The following is a 23298-nucleotide window of genomic DNA, read 5'->3' as shown; positions in this document are numbered from 1 at the left end:
GATGGGTGCTGACGAGTTGATGGGTGCAGCACACCAACATGGCACATATATACATATGTAACAAACCTGCACGTTATGCATATGTACCCTAGAACTTAAAGTATAATAAAAAAAAAAAAAAAAAAAGCTGTTCATGAACTTTTAAAATTCAAATAACCGGAGACTACATTTGAAATTCTGCCTTGCAGAATTTACACAGGAATGCAGAAAGGGGCTTTACCCTTGTTGAATAAAAAACACCTCTAACTGCCTGACTTGTGGGTAATACATTTTTTATTCTTGTGCACTTTTATTTTACCCAGGCAACATGCAAAAGTTGGTAACCCTCTTGCCCAAGATACCTGCATGGCTTTCTCTCAGAATTTTACTCAAATATCATCTTCTCAGTAAGTCCATACCTAATCATCATACTCAAAACTACAGCCGTTTACCACCACCACCACCATACACACACATTCCCAGATTTATTTTCCTCCATAGCACTTGTCAGCAGATAACCTATCTTTTTTACCTATATATATTGCTTATTGTCTGTCCCTACACACACACATGCACACACACACACACATGAATGTAAGCCAAGGAGGGCAGAGATCTTTGTTTTATTCATTGCTATATCACTTATATCTAGAACACTGCCTGGCACATAGTAGGTATTCAATAAATATTTGTTGAATTGATGTTAAATGAAAAATCTTTATTTTCAAATTTGAAATAAAATTTTCCCATACAAGCCATAAGTGTTATTTCAGAATGAACAATCTTTTTCATTCCTTCTTTTGCTGATGCATTTCTGACTTAACATGGTTGTCTTCTTCTTTAGAGAAAACACTCAAATGCACACTCCAGGACACTTTATTGGGAGGACTCTCATTATTTCAGCTTCACATGTAAACGATTTAGTTCTAGTTCACATACAGATGAAACCAGACCTGGAAAGTACTTGTATTAAGTTTGTTTTGCACTGCAACAAAACTCATTAAATCAGACCTAACAATGCAGAATTCGTTTAGGTATCCATGAGAAAGGGGTATGCTGAGTACGTAGTAATACTTGCCAACCACACTCACAATAACTGCTTTCAAAAATAGTAAGAAAATTTTAAAATATTTTTATTTCTTCATTATGGCAAATCACGAAATCCATAAAATTCTACTAGCTAGAAGTTCATGTTACTTTGTATACCTGAGCATAGTAAGTGTCTCTTTTAATCCACTATATAATACTGCCTTTTGGTTCTACTATTCAGAAAACACCTATACCCTGATGCAATTATTGCAAATCTCTGTGCCTTTGAAATGTTTATCTTATAATCTAACTTTTGTCAATATTAGTTCCAATTCCTATACATTTCCCCTTTACTGGTAAGTGAGTTCTTACCAGTTGTAGTTTTGGCTTTTACATTTGATGTTCTGAAACATGAGAAGACCATATTGCTACAAGACTATGCAGAGCGGGGAAGGTCCAAAACAGTGGTAGTCCACTGTGCATGTCCACCCATGTGCCCCCACTGAAGTTGGCGTGGGGTACAGTCAGGACCTACATTCTCTGAAAAAGCTCTTTAGGGGCTTCTGTCCTCTGCCTTACACCACCTCCAGTGACAAACACCAGGAAGTTCTTAGCGGAAAGGTCTATTATAAACACTAAATGATTATGCTTAAAAGCTATTATCTTGTTAATAATATCACCCCTAAAACTAAAGTCAGGATCTGGCATTATCATAGACGTTTTACAAATGGGAATACTGATATAAAAGCATGTAAGTGATTTTCTGTTGCACTAAATAAAGGCAAGATAACAGCAATGTGAGTTCTTAAGTCCCAGTCCGGTACAGGGCACCATTATATCACACACATTCTATGGTTTGATTTCCACTTTAGATTATTCCCAGTAATAAGCTACAAATAAGAAAGACTAAATAGGCTAATCTGCACCTAACCAGGAAGTATACCTGCATAAGAATGTACCTGCATAATGCCAGTTCATTTATTTGGGCAATATTGATAAATGGTCTGCTATGTACCTTAGAAGTAAAGGATATTAGGATCATTATGAATCACCATTGAAAATCAGTCTGCAATCACAGCGGGAAAATGTAAGAGATGAAAAAAAGGAGATACAGAGAAGAAGTGATACTGCTCAAGTGCTAGAGATGGGACTGAATCCCAGAAACATAGGAGTCGTCATTCATGACTCCTGTCTCCCGCTTAAGTAAATGAGGTATCATTGTACCACTCACGTTATTATTTGCACAAAACCCAGTCTACCCCAATTCCTGGATAGTGCTCTCAAATCTTTAGACATTGTCCATCTTCATTCTCACTCTACCAAGTCTCAGCCTGGATCACTGCATCAGCTTTCTCACTGCCTTCCTAGCCAGACAGGGTTTTTAAAAATGTAAATCAGATCACAGGGCTTCCCATCATGGAAGTCCCCAAAGGCTTTCCAATGCATTTGAAATGAAATCCAAACTCTTCATCCTCATACACAAAAGTACACCTCAATGCCTTGGTGTGCCAGCCCCTGCCTACCTATTCAGGTACACCTCATGCCTCTCTAGCCATAATGCATGTCGTGCAGTTATTCCCTTTTACACTTACATATGTAATACCTCTCTCTCTCTCTCTCTCTCTCCCCCCCCCCCCTTCCTTCCTGCCATTCTTCTCACTTCTTTGTCTTCAAATGAGCTGTTCTCTCTGCTTGAAATTCTCTTTGCCCTCCTCTTTGCCAGGCTAGGTCCTATTTCACTTTTCTGATCCCAGCTGATCTCTCTCCTCAGAGAGCATTCCCTGGCCCTTCAAGGCTGTGTTAGCTGCCCTCCTCTGAGCTTGCACAGTTTCCAGGGGATCTGCTATTACAGCACTGGTCACACTGTATTTGTCCCAATTGACTATTTGCTTGTCTGTCTTCCCCACTACACTGTGAGCCCTGCAAGGGCAGGGACAATCTGTAGCTTGGTCACATTTTTCCAACACCTACAATCAAGCTTGACAGAGAGCCAGCACTCAGTACATGTTCCTTGAATGAATAAATGGTATGAATGGAACTATCCTGAAATTTCTGTGTGGCAATATCTGGGAAGTATCCGTGATAGTACATTTACTTTCATGCAACTGCTGGAGACAAAGCAGAAAAGTCAACATGAGTGATACAGTTGGAAGTCAGAAATGAGTTGTGTTCTGCCTGACTACACTCTACACTGTCAGGAATGGCATTATCTGTTAAATATCAATGTTCTTTTTGACTTCATAAAAATTCATAGCCTACTAATAATAGCCATAAAACTATGTACTTTCATGTGAATAAAGTTGATTAAGCTGCTTTCTGGACTGGTTGTGTCTTACTGCTAAATAATGTATATTTTGAATAGTTAAGAAGTTATCCCTCTTTCTTGTTACTAATAAAAAAGTCATGGCTGCAGACACATTTATGGATTTCTGATCATGGAGTCCACATTGACAAAACCCTGAAACCTCTAATCTTAGCAGCAAAAAAAAAAAAAAAAAGGTCTACTTAAAATCTAATGGGTTTCATTCATTTATAATGATAGTATCCTGAAGTTTTGTTCACAATCAGCATTTCATCAAGTGCATTAAGTTACTATTGAGCCTACTTGTCTTTCATATATTTCTTCCTACCAGGGAACCTCTTTGTTAATGCATAGAAAAATTGCATTTTCAATATTTCTGCTTAAAAACTGGAATCAGTGGGACTGTCCACTGAAATGAGAGTGGCATAATTCAGCATATGCCAGGACTATCCGTGTAACTAAGGTGACTCACTACTCTAGGAATAATGTACTTCCTTCCGTTCTCTAAGTAAGCCATGTTCTTGTTCATCTCCTAGCTTCTACATGTGCTGTTACCACTTCCCAGGACACTCTTATTCCTCCTCATCAACTGACAAATTCTTACTCATCCTTGAGGTGTCAAGTTAATGATCGCATTTGCTACCACCACCCAACTATGTCAGCTCCCTCTCCTGTGAGCTTCCCTAGTTCTCTGTTTCCCAGTCAAGGCACTGCTTCCTTTTTATTTCTCCCACTATCAGCTCTGTAAGAGCAAGAACAGAGACTCTTCCCCATCAGTGTTTCACCAGTGCCTGGGCTTGCCATAACGCTTGATGCTCTTTGAATGAATGGAGTCCAGACTCTTAGGCATGTGTCTCTAAAGTATTGTCTACCACCTGAAAATAAATATATCTGCAGGCTTTCTGCCCACCAGTGGGAAACAATATATTAAAGATTGAAGGCCTTTATTACAAGCCACAATCCACTTTGGGAGATTTCTATTTCTGGAACATTATAAAGATGTTGGAGACGGTTCAGGAGAATGTAGGGGGCATGAAAACAAAGCTTAGGAGCCAATACATGGAGTGGGAAATCTGTGCCCTGACACAAAAACAGCACTCACAGCACTAGCTACACAACTCAAAGCCACACACACCTCTTCAGAGGTGGCAGGGAGGAGGCAGAATTCACAGTGGAAATATCAGAGGGACTTACTCAAATCAAAACTAAAGTCAAGGCCTGGATATTTCCTCTATTTGATGCCAAGTATTCAACAAACGTTTCTCCTACCCCCCAAAAAGAGTTAAAAACAAAAAAACGTGATTGCTTCATATTTAAAACTAATTTGTGCTCCTAAACATGAGCTATGTTTCAAATATAAAAGAAGCAGATAAAAACAAATAAAAATGTTGAATTCTTCTAAGACTAACTGTTAAGTTAAATTTTTCCATATTTCTATTCAAACATTTATTGCATTTGCCTTATGAGCCAGGCTTTGTCCTAAGTACTATTCAGAAATTAATAACTTGATCCCTGCACTCAACAAGTTTACAGTATAGTGGGAGACACATACAAAGGGGAATGGAAATCAATGGTAAAGGGCAAAAATGTAAGGATGAAGGAGCACAGAGGCTATCGCAGAAGAAGTTCATTATTTCCACACACACAAAATCACTATAAAAAAGTAACATAATAGACCCAAGAGGACCTAAAAAAGTCCTATTTACTCTACTCATGGTTCTTAAACTTGAAAGTCATTTGGATTGATGCCTCAATTCTCCAGTACCCTAAAAATTTGCATTCTTCCTTTATTTTATTCACCATGTTATTTTAATAATCTTAGACTAAAGATTGAGAAAACAAATTGAGTATTTCAAAACAATTTATCCCATCAATTAAAAAAAGATCTACACCCAAGTTCATAACAGCATTATTCACAAGAGTCAGAAGATGAAAGCAACCCAAGTGTCCCTCCATGGATGAATGGATAAGCCAAATGTGGTCTATACATACAATGTAATATTATTCAGCTGGAAAAAGGAAAGAAATGCCCACACACACTACAACATGGATGAGCCTCAAGGCTCATCTTTTCCTTATAAATTACCCAATCTCAGGTGTCTCTTCATAGCAATGCTAAATGAAATAAGCCAGTCACAAAATGACAAATAACTATAGTTCCACTTACATAAGGTATCTAAAGTAGTCAAACCCATAGAAACAATGCAGAATGGTGGTTGCAAGGGACTGGGGTAACGGGGAAATGGGGAATTGCTTAATGTATACACGGTTTCACTTTTGTGAGATAAAAGTGAAAACTTTGATCTTCACTGGTTGCACAACCAGGTTTCAGATTATATACTTCAGTTAAATACTTAACACTACTGATCTGCACACATAAAAATGGTTAAGATGGTAAATTTTATGTTATGTGTATTTTACCACAATTAAAAGTAAAAGTAAATTTTTCAAGAGGGATCACACTATAATGCTACATGGTGTATTGTCCTGAGGCTCTACTCCAAGAAAACATGATTGGGGTACACAAAGGCCCCAAATGTGAGAAAATTCAATACTTCAGTTCTTTTAGTCATGAATAAATACATTGTGATGAGAAGGATGAGCATACTTTTAAAACCTGTTCTTGCCTTTGTGGGGAAAACAATACAGGCAAACTTATTTAGGTCACAGTAGTTACTGTAAACATCCCAAGGAAAGCTTATTAATAACAGCCACCCACAAAGGACCTGGTTTCAGCCAAAGAATGTCATGGAGTCAGTGAAAGGAAGGCTGGGGAAGAATTGTCATGTATTTTAGAAATAAGAATGTTAGCATCTTTTTGTCGTTCAACTTGGATTTAGAAATCACAAATACAGCCAATATTTTAAATAAGGAAATTGAACTAGATAGTGTCTGAAGGACCTTCTGGCTCTAAACCATAACAATTGGTTGCTTGCTTGATAAAAAAAAAAAAAAAAAAAAAAAAAGAGAGAGAGAAAGAAAAAAAAAGAAAAATACCCTAAACATTTATGTCAATCCTTGATTCTGCTATCAGTAGAGTAACAGAGGCCACCTGCCTGAATCTGTTACTATGTCAATGTGGAAATGTACTGGGCTAGGCCCCTGCCACTAACTTCTTCTATGACCTTGGGCAAGTCATTGCCTTTCCGTGGGCCTAATTCTTCTACTCTGTAGTAGGAAGGTTAGACCAAATGATGATGAAGGTCCCTTCCAGCCATCATAGCCTATGATTAAGGATCTGTGGAGCATGGTGATTAAGGCTGCAGAACAATGTGAATATACTTAATACCATAGAACTGGATACCATAGAATTGACCATAAAATGGTCAGTTTGATGTTGTGTATTTTGCCACAGTAAATATATTTACAATCATTAAAATAAAAAAGATAATAATCTGAGAAGCAAGAGAGCCACTCTAAGCAACAGTTTCTAATGAGAATAGAAGGAAACAAATGCCTCAACACGAGGCCTCTAGGCTTGGTTTTTACTTCTTTCTTTTTAATCCTTCGTGCCCAAAGAAACATGCAAGCACACTAAAGATGATACTATTAAAAGAAAAACTTTGCCTGGGCGCGGTGGCTCAAGCCTGTAATCCCAGCACTTTGGGAGGCCGGGACGGGCGGATCACAAGGTCAGGAGATCCAGATCATCCTGGCTAACCCGGTGAAACCCCGTCTCTACTAAAAAATACAAAAAACTAGCCGGGCGAGGTGGCGGGCGCCTGTAGTCCCAGCTACTCGGGAGGCTGAGGCAGGAGAATGGCCTAAACCCGGGAGGCGGAGCTTGCAGTGAGCGGAGATCCAGCCACTGCACTCCAGCCTGGGCGACACAGCCAGACTCCGTCTCAAAAAAAAAAAAAAAAAAAAAGAAAGAAAAACTTTTCATAAAACAATAACTCTTTTAATACTGTAACTACCTCCACATTTGGCATTTGAGTTAGATTTGTATATATAGTCTTTATCAATTGAGCCTCCCCTATATACAATGTGGTCAAGAGAGATGCACTCTGGACCAAATCTCACTCTCAGCAGAGCAACTACTCTCATTTCTTCCAGCCATGTAAAATAAGCAACTCATCTCTAGCTCAAAGGCAGGGAAATAAGTTTATTATCTTCTACCAGGATTTTCAGATCCTGGGGCGATGCCTCTGCACTAAAAATCAATACAAGATTTTTCAAGGTATTCAGTTTTGTCACTTGTTCAGAGACAATGGCCTCAGAAAAGAAGATGAACTGCCTTACTTCCTTTTCCTCCCTTTTTCTGCATGCTGCCCTTTAAAGACATGCTCTTTGTGCCATAAATTCAAAGGTTGCTTTTATGTCCAGTGGGGTGGAGGGAGGAAGCTCGGTATGTTTTAAACGGTGAAATCTGTCAAAGTCCCAAAGGCTCTTGTGATACAAATCAGGTCATCTTATACAGCCTGAACCCCCAATCCCACAGAGGAAATAAAAACCATTTATAACTCAAAGTAACTAGCAGTAATAGGTCAATGCACTTGATTGGTCATGAACCAATTACAGAGACACTGCTTGGTGCCTCAAGGATGACAAGGGGTGGGGGTGCACCTAGGCCCAGCCCAACACTCACACTCCTGCTTCCACCTCCCATCACCACCTGCTGCCAGATGCAGGCAGAAAAATTATGTCCAAGGAAAAGGGGAATGACTTTGTCCGCCCTGTGTCATCCTGTTCTAGACTGGCAGAGAAATGTCTTGGAAGTCCCACTCCCACCCCCTTATCCCACCAGTTTAAAATCCACTGAAGTTCAAGCTATCATAAGGGTCAAAATATTTGGACACTGACCTCTGCTATTCTAACAGCTGTGCTAGGATTGCCATCTCTAAATGGCATGCCCAAAGCTCCCTCCCAGCCCCACCCTCTCTGCGAGAGCCAAGGCTTTGAAATTCTCCTGCTTCCTTACTTTCTCCTAAAGGGAGACCATCCAGGGAAACAATTGAGGCAAGACTGGCAATAAGATAGAAAAAAGGAGCAAAAAGGGAGAAAGAAGGCTTCCAAGCAGAACATTTATACGTGGAAGATGAGTAGGGCTGGTTAGATCTTTAAGGTTACTTAATTCAACCCATGAAGACACTGAGAACTCAAAACATACGGTTGACAACGATGCTGGTCCTAGACTTCGGGGCTCAACCTCATGTAACAGTTTTGGAGTGGTTGACTCCTTTGAGAATCTGTTCAAACAATGGAGCCTGCTCACCAGAAAAATTGACATTTATACATAATTTCTAAGAGGACCCTGTGATTGCCTCTAGGACAACGTTTCCCCAACTAGCCTGATGATAAGCATCACCAGAACACCTGCTTACAAGTCAGATTACCAGCTCTTTTCCTAAAGTTCTAATTCAGTAGGTCGGAGGGAGGGTTTTTGTTTTGTTGTGTTTAATTTAGAAAAAACAAACAAACAAACCCTACAGGGAGTTCTTTAGGCAGAAGGTCCCTAAACCAGTTGTGCATCAGAACCACTTCAGGAGCTTAATAAAAAACGTGACTTTCTAAGGCTCACGCCCAGATATACTGAATCAAATTCCCATGGTCGGGGGTATATGTGGTTAGAGGTGATGCTGATGCCCAAGCTGGTCCAGGAACCACAGCTAAGCAACCCATGTATGACTTCATCCAGCTTGACTCATTAGTAATTTGGCTTGGCCAGAGTCTGATAGCTATGATGGGCACCAGATCATATGGAATAGAGTGCTTCATGCACTGAAAGTCTGTTTCCCTAAGGAAACTTGCAAAATATGCTTGTATTATCCATGAAGGCAGAGATAGTTATCTGTTCTGCTCACTGCTGTATTCTCAGTGTCTAAGGAAGCCGATGGCACATAGAAGGTTCAATACATATTTATCGAGTAAATTAACAGATGAATTAATTTACACATGCATTAAAATAACTGAAATCACTTAAGTTGCGATATGACTGTCCAATGCATGTGTGAATCTGCAGATTTATTTCTATCACCAAGAAACCCTCTATCGAGAATCCTCTAACTTGAAAAATCCATATGAAAATCACTACTATTTCAATAATATTATCAGTATCATCATTGACCAAATTCTACATAAATAGCACATTATGAAGTAGCAATCGTATCCTAAATTAAATTAGCAAAATTAAATCCAGCAGGATTATTGCTGTCAGTCTAAGGGCTTTTGGTACAGAGTTTCAAAAGTAAAGGAGCATTTACAGAAACCTAGGATGGATGATAAGCACTGTCATTAAGTAACACATTTAGTGAGCACTTGTTTCGTGAAAAGGATCCTTGAAGACATTCCAGTCTATTCAGAGAGATAAGACATAAGCAGATGAGAAGTTAACCATGAGATATCCCCAAAGTAGCCCATGGAGATTACCAGATGGGTGATATAGAAGCCCTGTACAGGAAGTAAGCAGTGCCTGCTGGGAGGGTGAAAGAAAGGCTTCATGGAGGATGGAGATTTAGCTTGGACTTGAAGCATCATATAATATAAAAGTAATAAGTGGTCCATGCTAGATCAAGGAATGGGGGAGCAAAAATCTCAGTTTGAAGACAATCACTAAGTAATATTTCATTAATATTACTTTTATTATTATATCATTAATATAATTATGTATTTCCACTGTAGATAAAAATAGAAAATATGACTAAACACTATAAATTTCTATAAGCCAACTACCCAGAGATTCCTTTTGGTGTATATTCTTTCAAGATTTATTCTTAGCGTATTTGTTGTGTATCTATTTACATATGTGCATAGTTGTCTATGTGTATTTAATTTGGTATTTACAGATTTATACATACATATACATAGCCCCATATGGGCACATATTCACATATGTACTTTTACAAAATACTAATCACGCTTGTGGTGTCCAGTGAGAAGGATCTCAAGGAGGTGCAAGAAAAATGTTCACACCCCAGGCACAAATCACCATCTCTCCTTCGTCACCTCTAAGTCCACACCTAGTAAACACACTGAAAATGATGGTGCAAATTATTTAATGACATAAAATAACATTCTAACACGTTGAGGGGAAAAAAGGAAGTCATCGTGTATGTGCCTGATCCCACATACACACTTAAAGATAATTAGCCATGTCTATGTATCATAATATGCAGAGAAAAAGGACTAGAAGAAAAGCCTCAAAAAGTTAACTTGGTAGTGGAACCTGAGTGGTATTTTCTTCTCTATGCTTTTATGATGTTCCAAATTGTCTCCGGTAAACATGCATTATTTTGTAATCTGAAAAAAATCAAGGTAATAAAACATAAGCAATATAAAAACACACAAATAAATTCAAAACTGCCTGTGAGCGTCCTGCTCAAGATGCATCTTCGGTTTTTGAGCAGCTAAAGTCAAATTAGCATTAACAAGAAGACAGAAAGCAAAGCTCTGGGGTTGGTCAAGCTCTGACTTCAAGGCTCTTGGCCTTCTATGCCTGCCTTTGAGGTGTCTAGCGGGTGGGTCAGGGGTACGGAGAGCAAAAAAGCCTTGATAGGTGTCGGTGGGGGAGGAGGGCGCGCCTCCCTGAGCCCCGCCCGGCCACCACCGGCGCTGCTCTGACGGCCACCATCTTAACGCTGCTTCCCCACAGGCTGCAACGTGCCAGCGGTCTAGACTGCGAGGCCGGGGGCTGCACCGGAGCGCGCAGTATCTTCCCCCGGACTGCAGCCGCCCGCACCGCCTGCCACGGAGCCTTGGCCCGGACCCGCGGTTCCCTTTGCGACGCCTCCCCGTGATTCGACTGGGTCGTGGGTATCGAGGGCAACCAAACAGAAACCCCCACTGCCCACCGCCGCTGCCGCCGCCAGGAAGGCGCTTTGTCATGCCCGGAGCCGGCGCCGGGCATCTCTTTGCCAAGTTTCACCTTCGGTGACACAACTTTTCCGTGTTTCTTTTTTAGGCAGCTGCCACATCACGAGGCTAATGAGCACACTAAGGTTTGTAATAAACCCGCCTGCCAGATACACAGGAACTGAGGGAGGCTGGTTGACCAGACCTTTCAGCGCGATCGTCGGGTTCCCAGCTAGCCGAAAAACAAATGTTCCCCGGAATGAGAGCATCTAGGAGCACCTTGTCCTGTTTCCAAGAGAATGGCTCACATTGTTCCCAGAGCTCCGAAAATCACTCACAAATTCAAGAGCTCTTGGAAGCCTTAATGTTCAATAAACCCCCCAAGGGGAGAGGCAAGCATACACGCAGAGAATCAAAGGCAAAATAAGCAGGTCAATTCTCCATACTTTCAAAGTCACCATTGAAAGAAGATTCTGAAAATATCTACGGGCATATTCAAGAACTGCACTCAGCCTGCCTTCTTTAGGTTGTTTACTTCTACTTTTAAGAGCTAGATAAATATTTTAAGAACTCTAGCTATTTACTAACCCGCAACTCGAGAACAGTAACAAATGCTACCTACATTATTTGGAGCAAGTTTTGAGAACTGGGTTTCATGTTTGTTATTCATTTACCTATAGCCATGCAATAGACCCATCACTGTTAATGACTGCCGTTAAGCAACGGTTCTACAATACAGATAAACACTACATGATTCCCAACTTCAAGAACTATAATTAATATGCTCGTTCAAGGCGTTGTGTCTCTGTTAACAAGATATATTTTTGGAAATATTATCTAACTGAAGGCAGCATAAATAATATACAAAATAAAGCTTGCACTTTTTTATTTTTCCATTTAAAATGAGTTACATAAGTAGTGAAAAAGCTCTTCTATGGAGCTACACTTTGTTGTGGGGGGTGGATTTCTTTCACCACGATTAATATAGCTATCAAAGGAAAAAATCCAGAAATGAAAATCTTTCAATGGGCTCAGCACACCCTGAGGAGCCCCATTTGGTTAATAAAAACCACTGACATCTGTTAACAAGAAAAGGAGGGAGGGAAAGAAGGAGAGACGGAGGAAGAACGGGGTAGGGTTGAGAGACAAAGAGAAGGGAAATGAGACATATGATTCTGATGGGAGACAGACTGAAAGCATATACCATGTAATGAAAACTAAGATAAACAAGTGGAGTTTTCACTCAACAGTGAATTAAGAGGATGTATAATCTTGAAGACGCAGGTGAAACAAGGTCCCAGATGCAGTTGTGGAAGAAAGTACCATTGTTTTTAAACCAATATGAAAGCCAAAGTCACCTGGCCAATGAAAGCCACAGTCACCTAGCCAATGTCCTGTAGCAGTGGTTCAAGAGAATGGCCAAGTGAAGTGAGATGCACATCGGAAAGTGAAGTCAGAATGTGCCAGGCCGGAGAAGAAAGAAAGGGCACCCCAGCACAGCGCCTGATACAGAAAAGTCACTCAAACAGTGTTCAGACATTTGTTTAACTGAACAAAGACCACAGCCCTGGAGCAACCATGCATTTAGTATAGGCACACTCCTCCTAATTATGTCCAATTTGGTGAATGAAAGTAATTTTGTCTTTGTGAAAACCTGCATTAGAAAGACTCAGCTGTGCTGCCTAGGAAGGGAGTGTGATATAGTGGTTAGTGGTTAGGAGGTAGATTTGGAGTCAATCAAATCTGGCTCAAATCCTCACTTCACCGTCTTTTTAACTGAGTGACTTAAGGATGTCCTCAGTGTCTCAGTTTCTTCATCTGTCACGTTGGAAGAATAGTATGGATATTCATTCTCCATACATTGAATGTCCATACATTATTTTGAGGAATTCATGAGATGCTTCATGTCAACTCCCTGGCCTATAGTCAGTGCTCAGAAAATACTATTATTTTTAGGACACCAGTCAAAAGTATTTCTCCAACATAGCTAGGTGTTAGAAAGTCAACCATTAACTATTGAATTCTTTGCATGAAAGCTCTACCCCAGGCAATCTTTAGATAAAACGTAAATCTCACTAGGTATTTATCAGATTAAGCCACCAGGAGGCTCTGAAAAAGTCTTTCTGTATCACAGTGCCTTCTGATATGACAACAAAACAGGAAGTGAGCAGGGCATAGGACCAATGAGTTTCCACAGGTGCATGGCACATGCATTCATCATTTATTGATTACTACAAGGCCAAGCACTGTGCTAGTAATTTGCAAACCACTAGCGGTGTGACTTCATATAAGCTACATGATCTCCATGAACTTCAATTTTCTCATCTCTAAAGTCTGTATGTACTAAGAGCTACTGCACTTCATTTGGCTGTCAGGATTAAATTAGATATATGTAAAAATAATGTTTGCCTAGTAAATAGTAACTGCTCAGTAATTTAGAGGCTGCTACTATAAAGATAGCAATGTTCATTATTGTTATTTGCTATTAAAGGATGAATAAAACATACCTCTGCTTAAAGGAATTCCCTAGCTTTCCCAGGTCATTCAACAACCAATCCTAGAATACTAACCGTGTCCAAGATTCTATTGAATGCCCCAGTGTGGGGCAGGGTGGGAGTCTTCCAAGTAAACCAGAGGACAAGACAAGAAGGGTTATCAATAGGGGATGAAGAGTGTTGCATGGGGAGGTGGCCAAAGAGTGCATACAGGCAAAACTAATAGATGATGATAGAAATAAAAATAGGAGGCCAGGCGCAGTGGCTCACACCTATAATCCCAGCACTTTGGGAGGCCGAAGCGGGTGGATCATTTGAGGTCAGGAGTTCAAGACCAGCCTGGTCAACATGGTGAAACCCCGTCTCTACTAAAAATACAAAAAATTGGCGAGGCGGTGGTGGTGTGCGCCTGTAATCCCAGCTACTCGGAAGGCTGGGGCGGGAGAATCACTTGAACCCAGGAGGCGGAGGTTGCAGTGAGCGGAGATCGTGTCACTGTACTCCAGTCTGGGTGACAGACTGAGACCCTATCTCAAAAAAAAAAAAGAAAAAAAAGAATAAAATAAGAGCTGTCTTTAGGTAGGGGGAATGACTAGAAAGGGGCATGAGAGAACTTTCTGGGGTGATAAGAATGCTCTGTATCTTGACTTTGGTGTTGATTTTACGGGTGTAAATATTTATCAAAAATCATTGAGATGCACACTTAAGATCTGTACATGTTACTGCAGGTAAACGTCAATTACAAAAAAAGGAAATTGAATTTTAGTGTTTTTCTTTTCTAATTTGGCCTTTGACTAGGCCTGCCTTTCACCAAAGATTATTTTCTTTCTTCCCAGCCCTACTTACAGGAACCACAATAAAAGGACAGACATGTACAACTAGGGATTCCTTTTGGCCAAAGAGCGATTGTCCAGACCAAATCTGATGTCTCTGCAGGCAGGCCAAGTAAGCAGCTTAGCTCTGGACACAGCCCTATTGTACTCCCTAGAATGTCAACCACAACCCTACACCAGCAGAAGCCTTTGCCTGTGGGGACGATCATTAGCCAGTGACACTAGTACTATTTCCATTTGAAAATCGATGCTAAAAGTAATTTCAAAGGGCAGAGGCAAGAATAGCCATGAGAACTGCTTTACAGTAATCACAATAAACAGTCGTTGTAATTTAGACTTAATATTTATTACAACTCAGATCCCTTAATAAAATAGTCCTTCATATGTCCATTGTGCCCTAGGAATCAATAATTTATTTCTTTTCTAATAACCCCCCTCCCCATTTTCAGAATTAATGCTCTGGAAAAGACTGCTTTAAAGGAAAACACTGGCCATCCAATTCAAGGAGAAATCGGATCTCTGGCCTGGAGTGGTGGTCAGAATGACTACTATATATCGTTTCACTTTCTTTAGGAAATTAATGCATTTACCTGGAAACCCACACTCTTAGGAAATGTTTCATCAGTATATGACATTCAAAAAAGTGATAAAATGCCATGTTAAAAAATGTCAGAAATAAGATTCAACTAAGTTTGTAGAGCTGGTGTATTACAAATAGATAACCTATATTTCAAGTTGATGAAGACTAACTAAGATGACCCACATTGCACAGGACAATGAGCCTGAAATCCACTCTTCAGCCTGTGCTGATAAATCATGGTGACGATGTGTCTTCTTGATAGAGAAACAAACATCAGTGACTGCAGAAAATTAGTTATGCAGACATTTGTGTCCTGTACTAATTGCTAAAACTACAATATGCGGCTAGTCTTCACATTTCAAAGATAATGTAAGGCTGAGCAAGGTAATAGACATGTAGGATCCCCTTCATCCACTCTACTTTAATGCATATGGTTTCCCCCCCCTCCTTCAATTGCTTCATCTTGACAATTATTGTCCATTCTTTTCAAATTTCTCAACTCCAAAAATATAAGTCATACTGAAGCAGACACACTAGAAAGCCTTTTTATTGGATATATTTGAAGAACTGCAACACATTCTGGTTGTTCTATGTTGATTGTAATTCCCAGAATAAGAAGTTGATTTGGACATAAAACAGCACAGCTGCAAAGAGACCTGGAACGCTAACAGTTTCATCTCCTAACTCACCGCCTGACAAGTCAGCCCTCTGGCTTATCCAATTCTGATTCCAATTCTCTCCCTGATTCCAATTCTCTCCCCAGTCCTGACCCTGTCCTCAAAGCCACCCATAAAATCTCCCTGCTGTGGGCACAGACCTCAACTCCTTCCTTCACCCCACAGCTCACCCTCTGCTTCTTACCCAGGCCCCAATTCAACATCCATTCGCACTCCAACCTCACCCACATCTCCAGACCTAGGACACATACTAACCCCCTTAAATTATTTGAACTGTGCTGAAAAGAGGCTTAGAGGAAGCAGTACTAAGGTAGAAAGAAGATTCAATACCCCTCACCCATGCCCCAACTTGCTCCCCCTTCTAGCTTTAGCCTTTGTCAATAAAGAAGCTACACGCTGCTACAAATAACTATGAAGAGGACGTGGGTATAATGTGGACTCATCTTTTCCACCTATCCCCAAGAACAGACCAATATTTCTGATTAGAGATCTCCCTGGTCACACCTCCCCAGCAAGGCTATGATCTACCCCCTTCAGCACAGAAGAGACCGTGTGGCTTATGACACTGTATGTAAAACCATGGGACCATGATGTCAGAGTGAAAAAACAAGTCCCTACATCAGTAATAGACAGATGATCATTGTTACTTTTTAATAAGAGGTCACCAACCGCATCATTTCTTGCCGGTAAAATGCCTCTAAACATCTGCTTTTGCCTAGTCCAAGTCTGAGAAAGACACTTGACGAAACCTATTACAGTAAACCACAATGATCAAGATGATCTTTTGGAAGGAATTTAGGACTCAAGCCTAGATATCTGCTGGCTGCATGACCACAATGCCCTGTCCTTCTTAAGTAGGATAGGGTAGAAAGACTATTGGAAATGGCCAGGAAATGAACAAAAAACCAACTGTGGTGTAAATGCATGGGGCCACCATAATCCATTACAACAGCAGCTGTACAAGTGGCTGGCTTCTTGGGCTATGCATGGAATTGTCCTCCATTGTCCAGCAGCCAGCATGAGCCCAGCCTGACAACAGTGCTGTCTCACCAAGAGAACCCACAGCCCACAGAGCCTTGAAACTTGCCTGGATATCGTGGCTGTTAGGCTAAGCACAAAGGAAAGGGTTGTTGAAAAAAACACACCCAACTCCAAACATGTAGCCACAAACCTAAAGACAGTTTTGAAAGTGAGAATTAGCTAGCATTTTTACTTATTCCAAAAAAGATTTGGTTTTATCTATAGCAGCCTACAAGATTTCCGATGCCACAGGAAAACTGTTGCAACAAACCAGAAACAGCCTTAACTGAGTGCTTTTCCAACAGAAGACTGCTGAAAAGATCTTATGTGACAAGGTAGAGAAGAGTGAGTCAAAGCTAAGAGAATATCTGCTTGAACAAACAAATATTATGCTTTCTTCTTCCCTGAAATGGAAACAGATCCTCCAGTCCAAGAGCCGCGTGACTCAAACTATATACATATCTGCCAATTTTAAAGTTTATACAAAGCATAAATAAATACACAAAAGGCGACTGGCTGCACAAGAGGCCTTTTTAATAGTTTCAAACAGAATCAATGTCCCCGCCCCCTTTCCAAAGAGAACAGCCTATCTTGTCTGGCTACATTTTTGAAAAGGTTATGAAAAAGATCAGTGTCCGTCACTGGTCTTAACCTCAGTAAGTTGAAGAAAATGTCATTTAAAAAGACAATCAGCAATTTATATACTCTTAAGGCCATATTCCATTCAGCGGCACAAAATAATTTACTGGAAACCTACTACCTGTGCTGTAAAAGCTCTGGAAACACTGTACTCTGTAATAATCTATGTAGTTATGATACACTGTGGGTATGAGCCCTAACCGATGGGGGTGGGAGGCTGAATTTAAATGAGCAGTAGTCTGTGAAAACAGATTATGAAATTCATTCAAACTGTTACTAAATTATTTGATTTCATCCAATCATCTGTCACACCATTGTTCAAAATTAAATATGTGTATATTCAAGGTATCTATGAAATGCTTGATCCTATATCTTGCTATATTACAAAGAATATGCCAATTAGTTTTTCAGCTTAAACAATTAAAGATGACCTATATATAGGAAATTTGTAAGTAAGGAAAACTCTTCAGAAATATGGTCAACATATATAAACTCTATTGACTAAAAGATAAATAGACCTTGAACCGTTCATCTCTAATATAAAAAGTAGTCTTTAAAATTTAGTCACATAAGACTTTTCACATACGTGAAAGAAGAAAATACTAATGGCTACTACACATTTACTGTTCTGAAAATGTTCTAAATTCAACAACGAACAGAAAGGCTGAAATGGCAATCTTGCTCTTAGCAGCCAAAAGCTTCCCATCTTCTCGGGGAAGTAAACTCCTTTCTTAAAAGTTGCCTTGTAAAATTAATTTATTCTAATTACAACCATCATTTCAAGTGCTAATTACACAATTCCTACAGAGGTATGTGGTTTCAAATGTGGTGAGTCAACACAAGAAAATGTTATGACACATGTCTAGTACAAATTTGTATTATTGAATTACAGAAACCTGTCCTGTTTCCAGACGCATTAATCCATTCTGGACAACTGCAAATTATATTCCTAAAACAGAAACTCATTTTCTTTGAATGAATTTGGTTTCAGGGTCTCCCAACGGTAGCCTGAAATAAACCTGAAGTAACCACCTGATGGAAATCAGGAACCAAAGTTCCAGAAACAAACGTGAAATACTCCCAGATTCAACAGGGGAATGAGGTGCCTAGATCAATCTGGTGCTACATTCTTTAATTACATTTACTTCTCTGGGCCCTCAGTGGAAAACAAAACGATTTAATGACCCCGAAGTCATTTTCCTTTATCATATAAATGCCTGTTTGAGACTCAACAATTCGGGGAGCTCTGGAAACCTACAGCTGTAGTTCTACTTTCCAAAGTTACTCTTTCACTTGAGATTGAATGCTAGCCTTGAGCCAGACCGGGGGCAACAATGACCCGTGTGACAACGGATCTAACCCCTCCACAAACTCGCGGAACCTTTCGTCACCCTTTCGCCTAGTTGGGGAAGAAATGGCTCCATTTGGAAACAAGGAGAAAGGCCTTGAGCTGAAGACTTTGACAACTTTCCGCGGGGGAGGGCTGGTGCTGCCCTAGAATCTCCCGGGAAAGAAAGCTTTGAGAGATGGGGAGAGGCGAGAAGGAGGAGAGGAGAAAAAGGAATAGAGAAAGGAGTGGGAGTGAAGGGGGCCTGAGGGATCAGGGAGAAATTGGGGCCCCCATGAACAAAACCTGGGACTCCCCGCGCTGCAACCTCACTTCTGCAGTGGGGACTCAGCATGGGTCGCTGCGGTCCAGTGTGCTTGGGGCCCTCAGGGCTAATCCAGCCCACTCCAGCGTCCGTTTCGTGGCCATTCCGGACACTTGCACCTAAGGCACCTGCCGTTCCCCACTGCTGTTCACATTCCCTCTCTGTGCCTCTCTCCGCGCCCCGGTCTCCAAGGCCGCTGTCTCCAGTTTACATTCTGGAGCTAATCCTGGTCCTCAGAAAGGCAACGGCTAGAGCCGCCAGGGGGTGGGGGGCGTCCTCTTCCTTTGCCTTAGTTCTCCCCAGCCTGAGCACCGCTTTGCTGTGCCTCCCCAACCCGCCGATGGGAGGCCCCGGGCAGAGGCGCGCACTCCAGGGGGACTAGGGGTCGGGTGCCCCGGGCGAGGTGACTGAAGCCCAGCAAGCAGAGGAAGAGGACTGCCCCCTCCCGCGGTGGCCCACTCACCCTGGGCACTAGTGGCAAGGGGACAACAGCCTTTGTTCTCCTGGGGTTTGGCGAGGCTGTGCTGCCAAAGCGCAGCGCGGGCGGCGCCAGGGCACCAGGATTGCTCACTTTTGCACGCGGCGTGTCGAAGGGTGCAAACTCCTGCCTTCCCCGAGGGGTGGGGTGGATAAGGAGTTTGGGATTAGGGGGTGTACGGGGTGGGGGGAGGAGAGGGGGAGGGGCTCTGCGTCTCCACCAGGCTCTTTGTTTGCATTGGGGGCGGGGAGAGGGGGCTGAAGGTGGGTTCAAGCTTGGGTTCTGGGAGCAGGGCAGATTCCTGAGTATGTCACCATGTTGCACGCGCGCAGCACACATATGCACACTCGCGCACACGCACACCCATGCACTCATACAGACAGGCGGCCGACTGTCAGCAGACAGAGCGGTTCCCGGCGCTCCAGGCTGCAGCAGCTTCGTCTGCCCGCAGCGCCACCACCGTGCGTCCAGAGCGGGAGTGGAGGAGGCTGGAGGCACTCAAGGGTCGACGATTCCGCGAGGAAGGAGGGAAAGTGGTGCAAACCTAGATCCACCCCCAGCGACCTCTGCCCCTCCTTTTCTCCCGGGGTCGCAGAGGTCATGGGCAGCTTAAGCTCCGGGAAGGAGGCAGGGAGCCGCCGGAGGGCGGCGCGCACGCGAGGGGGCGAGGGAAACGAAGGAAAGGAAAGCGGGCGGACTCGGCGGGCGGGCTTACCCTTAGAAGCATCTTTCTCCTCTTTGGGCTTGGTCACCTTTCCACTCATAGATCCCAGCTTGCTTGACAAGGTTCGCTCAGAAGACGGAAGTCCTCGCCGAGCGGGCCGGACTTGGGAGAGTGCTTAGGGCGGCAAGTCTCGACCACGAGCTCCCCTCGGTGTGGTTCGGGGCGGAATCCGCTTTTCCCCACCGCTGCCGCCGCCGCCGCTGCCTACGAGAGAGTGGGGAGGAAAGGAGAGGGGTGAAGGAGGAGCCGCCGTCGCCGCCGCGGCGATCCGGAGCGGCCGGCCGCGGGAGGAGCGGCTCGCGGCGCTCAAGAAGTGAAGAGACAAAGCCGCGCGGCGCTTCCTCCGCTCCCCGCGCCCTCAGCTTCTGCCCGCCTGCGGAGAGCCACGCTCGCAACCCCCGGGGCGGCCGAGAGGAGCGGCCGGGACTCCCCGGCTTCACTGCCGGCCTCCCTGGGCTCCGCGCGGGCCGCTCGCTGGGAGTTGCCTGGGTGGGCTGCCCGCGCACTGGCAGGCTGCTTTCCCCCGCCTCTCCCAATCCGCTGCGGGCCGCCAACTCGATCAAAATAAAACCCCGAGGAAGGTTTTTAAAAAAATCAAAACAAAGATAAAAATATTCACTTAAAAATAACAAGCCTCCCTGAAAGGGAAATGTTTGAACATGTGATGAGCAACGTGTGAGCCTGTTACACCGCAGAGTCGCGCAGCTTCTCGCCCGCGGGGAATTGGGAGGAGAGGGTCGCCTCTTTCCTTTCTTTCTATTTCATCCATTTCCAGGTTCCTATTATTTTGCCAAAAAGGGGGCCGGAGTTGCTCGCCGGCGGAGGAGTGGGAGACGATGGCCCTTACCTGCTCTCTTTCTCTCTCTCCCTACACCCACACCCCCTCGGAGCTCGCCCGCTCCCTCGCTCGCGCTCTCCTTCCAAAGAACTCTCCGGTCCTAGAGAGCCACGAATCAACACCGCGGCGCATTCTATATAAACGGCAAGGTGTGGGCACGCGGAGGGTGGGGGCTGGTGAAGGCGGGGCCTCACAAAGCCGCCTGCCCGCTGTAGTAAAAGAAGAGCTCGGCAGGGGCGCGCCGACGTCAGCCGCCGGTTGGCAAAACCCCGGCGAGCCCCGCGTAGTGCAGGCGAGCGTGTCTGCCGGGCGTCCCCTGGCCCGTCCGGGGCAGGGAGGGCCTGCGGGTGCCGCTGTAGCGGGCTCCCACCGTTGACCAAGGAGATGGAAGCCGGGCGCTCCCCCGACCCCGGCCCCTGTAACTCCTCTGCTCCTAGCGCCTGCTTTCCCAGGCCCGTGCTGGTCGCCACCTACACTTTGGGGACTCCCCTGTTGGCAGCTGCTCGCACCGAGCAGTGGAATCTCAGTCCGGGAGTCGACGACTTTTCGCTTCTGGCGTGCTGCTCAAGTTGAGACAGTCGGGCTCTCATGGGGGAGAGAAGGGCCCTCTGGGATCTGGGTGTCACTAGGTCAGAGGGTGAAACTGACCGCCGCGGCTGCCACCCCCCCCCCCCCCCCCCCCCAAGTAGGCCCCTCCTCCTAGGGCTGGTCGCTCTTGTTGGTAAACTGGAAGCAAAGAGTGCCCACCGCCCAAGATGGCCAATCCCAGGCAAACGGGTGAGGTGGGACTGGGGGCGAGTGCTGAAGAGGAATAAGTAGGATTGAAACGTTGCCTGAGGAATACTTGTGGCAAAACCCAGAGAAAGAGAGAGAGAGAGAGAGAAAGAAGAAGAAGGAAGGAAGGAAGGAAAGAAAGAAAGGAAAGGAAAGGAAGAGAGAGAGAGAGAAAGAGAGAGAAAGAAAGAAAGAGAAAGAAGAAAGAAAAAAGAAAGGAAGGAAGGAAGGGAGGGACGGAGGGAGGGAGGGAGGCGGGGGAAGGGAAGGGAAGTAAACGAACGAACTAGGGAAGGAAGGTGATTGATAGTATTCAGGAAATAGCCCCTGGGGCATCCTGGAAAACCTTTTCTGCGATGGCCTTTTCTTGTGCATGTGAATCCCTGGTAGCCTCGCGCTCTGTTGAGGGACTGGGGTGGTGACTAGCAGGGCTTGGTCCTCAGAACCGTCCATTAATCAGACCTTAGACTTCAGCCTGGCCAGGAAGGCGCGGTAGCAACTCCCATGCAGAAAATTCGTTTTCCCTCATCCTACTCAACCCCACCCCCTTCTTAATTCGGTTTGGTTAATGGCATTAAACCAGGCGAAGAAATCATATAGATGGATTAGTCTTACTGAATCCCAGGCGGTAACTCAATTACAAGAGCCTGCTGTGGCTTTCAAGACCAGGAGTGTGGGCTCCCCCTGCTCCCAGTCCGGGTCTAAAGGTCGGCAACCCTCTAAACTCAATTTGCAGCCTCCATCCTCAGTCTGAGAGGAACTCCAGGCCCATTTTTCTTGTAAATAATATCTAATAATCTGGAGCTTGATGACACAATGTGATTATCCAACCCAAAGTTAGACCATTAATTAATATCAGTTGTCTGGGAAGGAAAATATTTCTCTTCAAATGATCGAATTCAAAAGGGTTGGAGGTTTAGATGGGTTTAGAGGAAAGGTTGAGGGAAAGAGGAGTCCTACCCCAAATCTCAGCATTGTGCAGTATACCCATGTAATGAACCTGCACATGTACTTCCTATATCTAGAATAAAAGTCAAACATTTAAAAATCATAATAATTTTCACCCAATAACAGTAATCATCAATTTAGCTGCATGCTAAATGCTTTACATCATTATCTTATTCCATCTTCACAACAACCCTAAGGACATGTTTGTTCTGTTGTTATTTTCATTTCACAAATGAGGAAAATGAAGCTCAGAGAGGTAAAGTAGCTTGCCAGGAGGTCACACAGCTGGTACATGGTGGAGCATGGATCACAAAGATGGGCGGCAGGCTAGGATACCCGGTGGGTCTGTCTCTAAAACCAGTGTTCATCTGTTATACCACGTGGTCTCTCAAAACTCCTATCAGCCTCTTAAAAAGAGGTGGGAGGCACATTTTCTGTGGCACATATACACCATGGAATACTATGCAGCCATAAAAAAGGATGAGTTTGCGTCCTTTGTAGGGACATGGATGCAGCTGGAAACCATCATTCTTAGCAAA

At 43.5% G+C, this 23298-nt stretch overlaps 1 protein-coding gene across 2 annotated transcripts in view; it reads right to left on the bottom strand.

Moving 5' to 3' along the window:
* The window catches only part of FGF13 (fibroblast growth factor 13), a 561456-nt gene extending 540276 nt beyond the window's left edge, over positions 1 to 21180 (bottom strand). The window contains exons 1-2 of one of the 2 annotated variants that reach the window (XM_023202562.2): positions 21047 to 21180; positions 20191 to 20403 (exon numbers count right to left, since the gene is read on the bottom strand). In XM_023202562.2, coding sequence (XP_023058330.1) covers positions 20191 to 20239 — 49 coding nt within the window. In that variant the 5' untranslated portion in view covers positions 20240 to 20403; positions 21047 to 21180. The remainder of the gene's footprint in view (positions 1 to 20190; positions 20404 to 21046) is intronic. The other variant, XM_023202566.2, reaches the window with a different exon arrangement.
* Between the last annotated feature and the right edge of the window lie 2118 nt (positions 21181 to 23298).

Source organism: Piliocolobus tephrosceles, chromosome 12, assembly GCF_002776525.5.
Source record: "Piliocolobus tephrosceles isolate RC106 chromosome 12, ASM277652v3, whole genome shotgun sequence".
NCBI classification, from domain to species: Eukaryota; Metazoa; Chordata; class Mammalia; order Primates; family Cercopithecidae; genus Piliocolobus; species Piliocolobus tephrosceles.
This window is presented reverse-complemented; position numbering and strand designations above follow the sequence as displayed.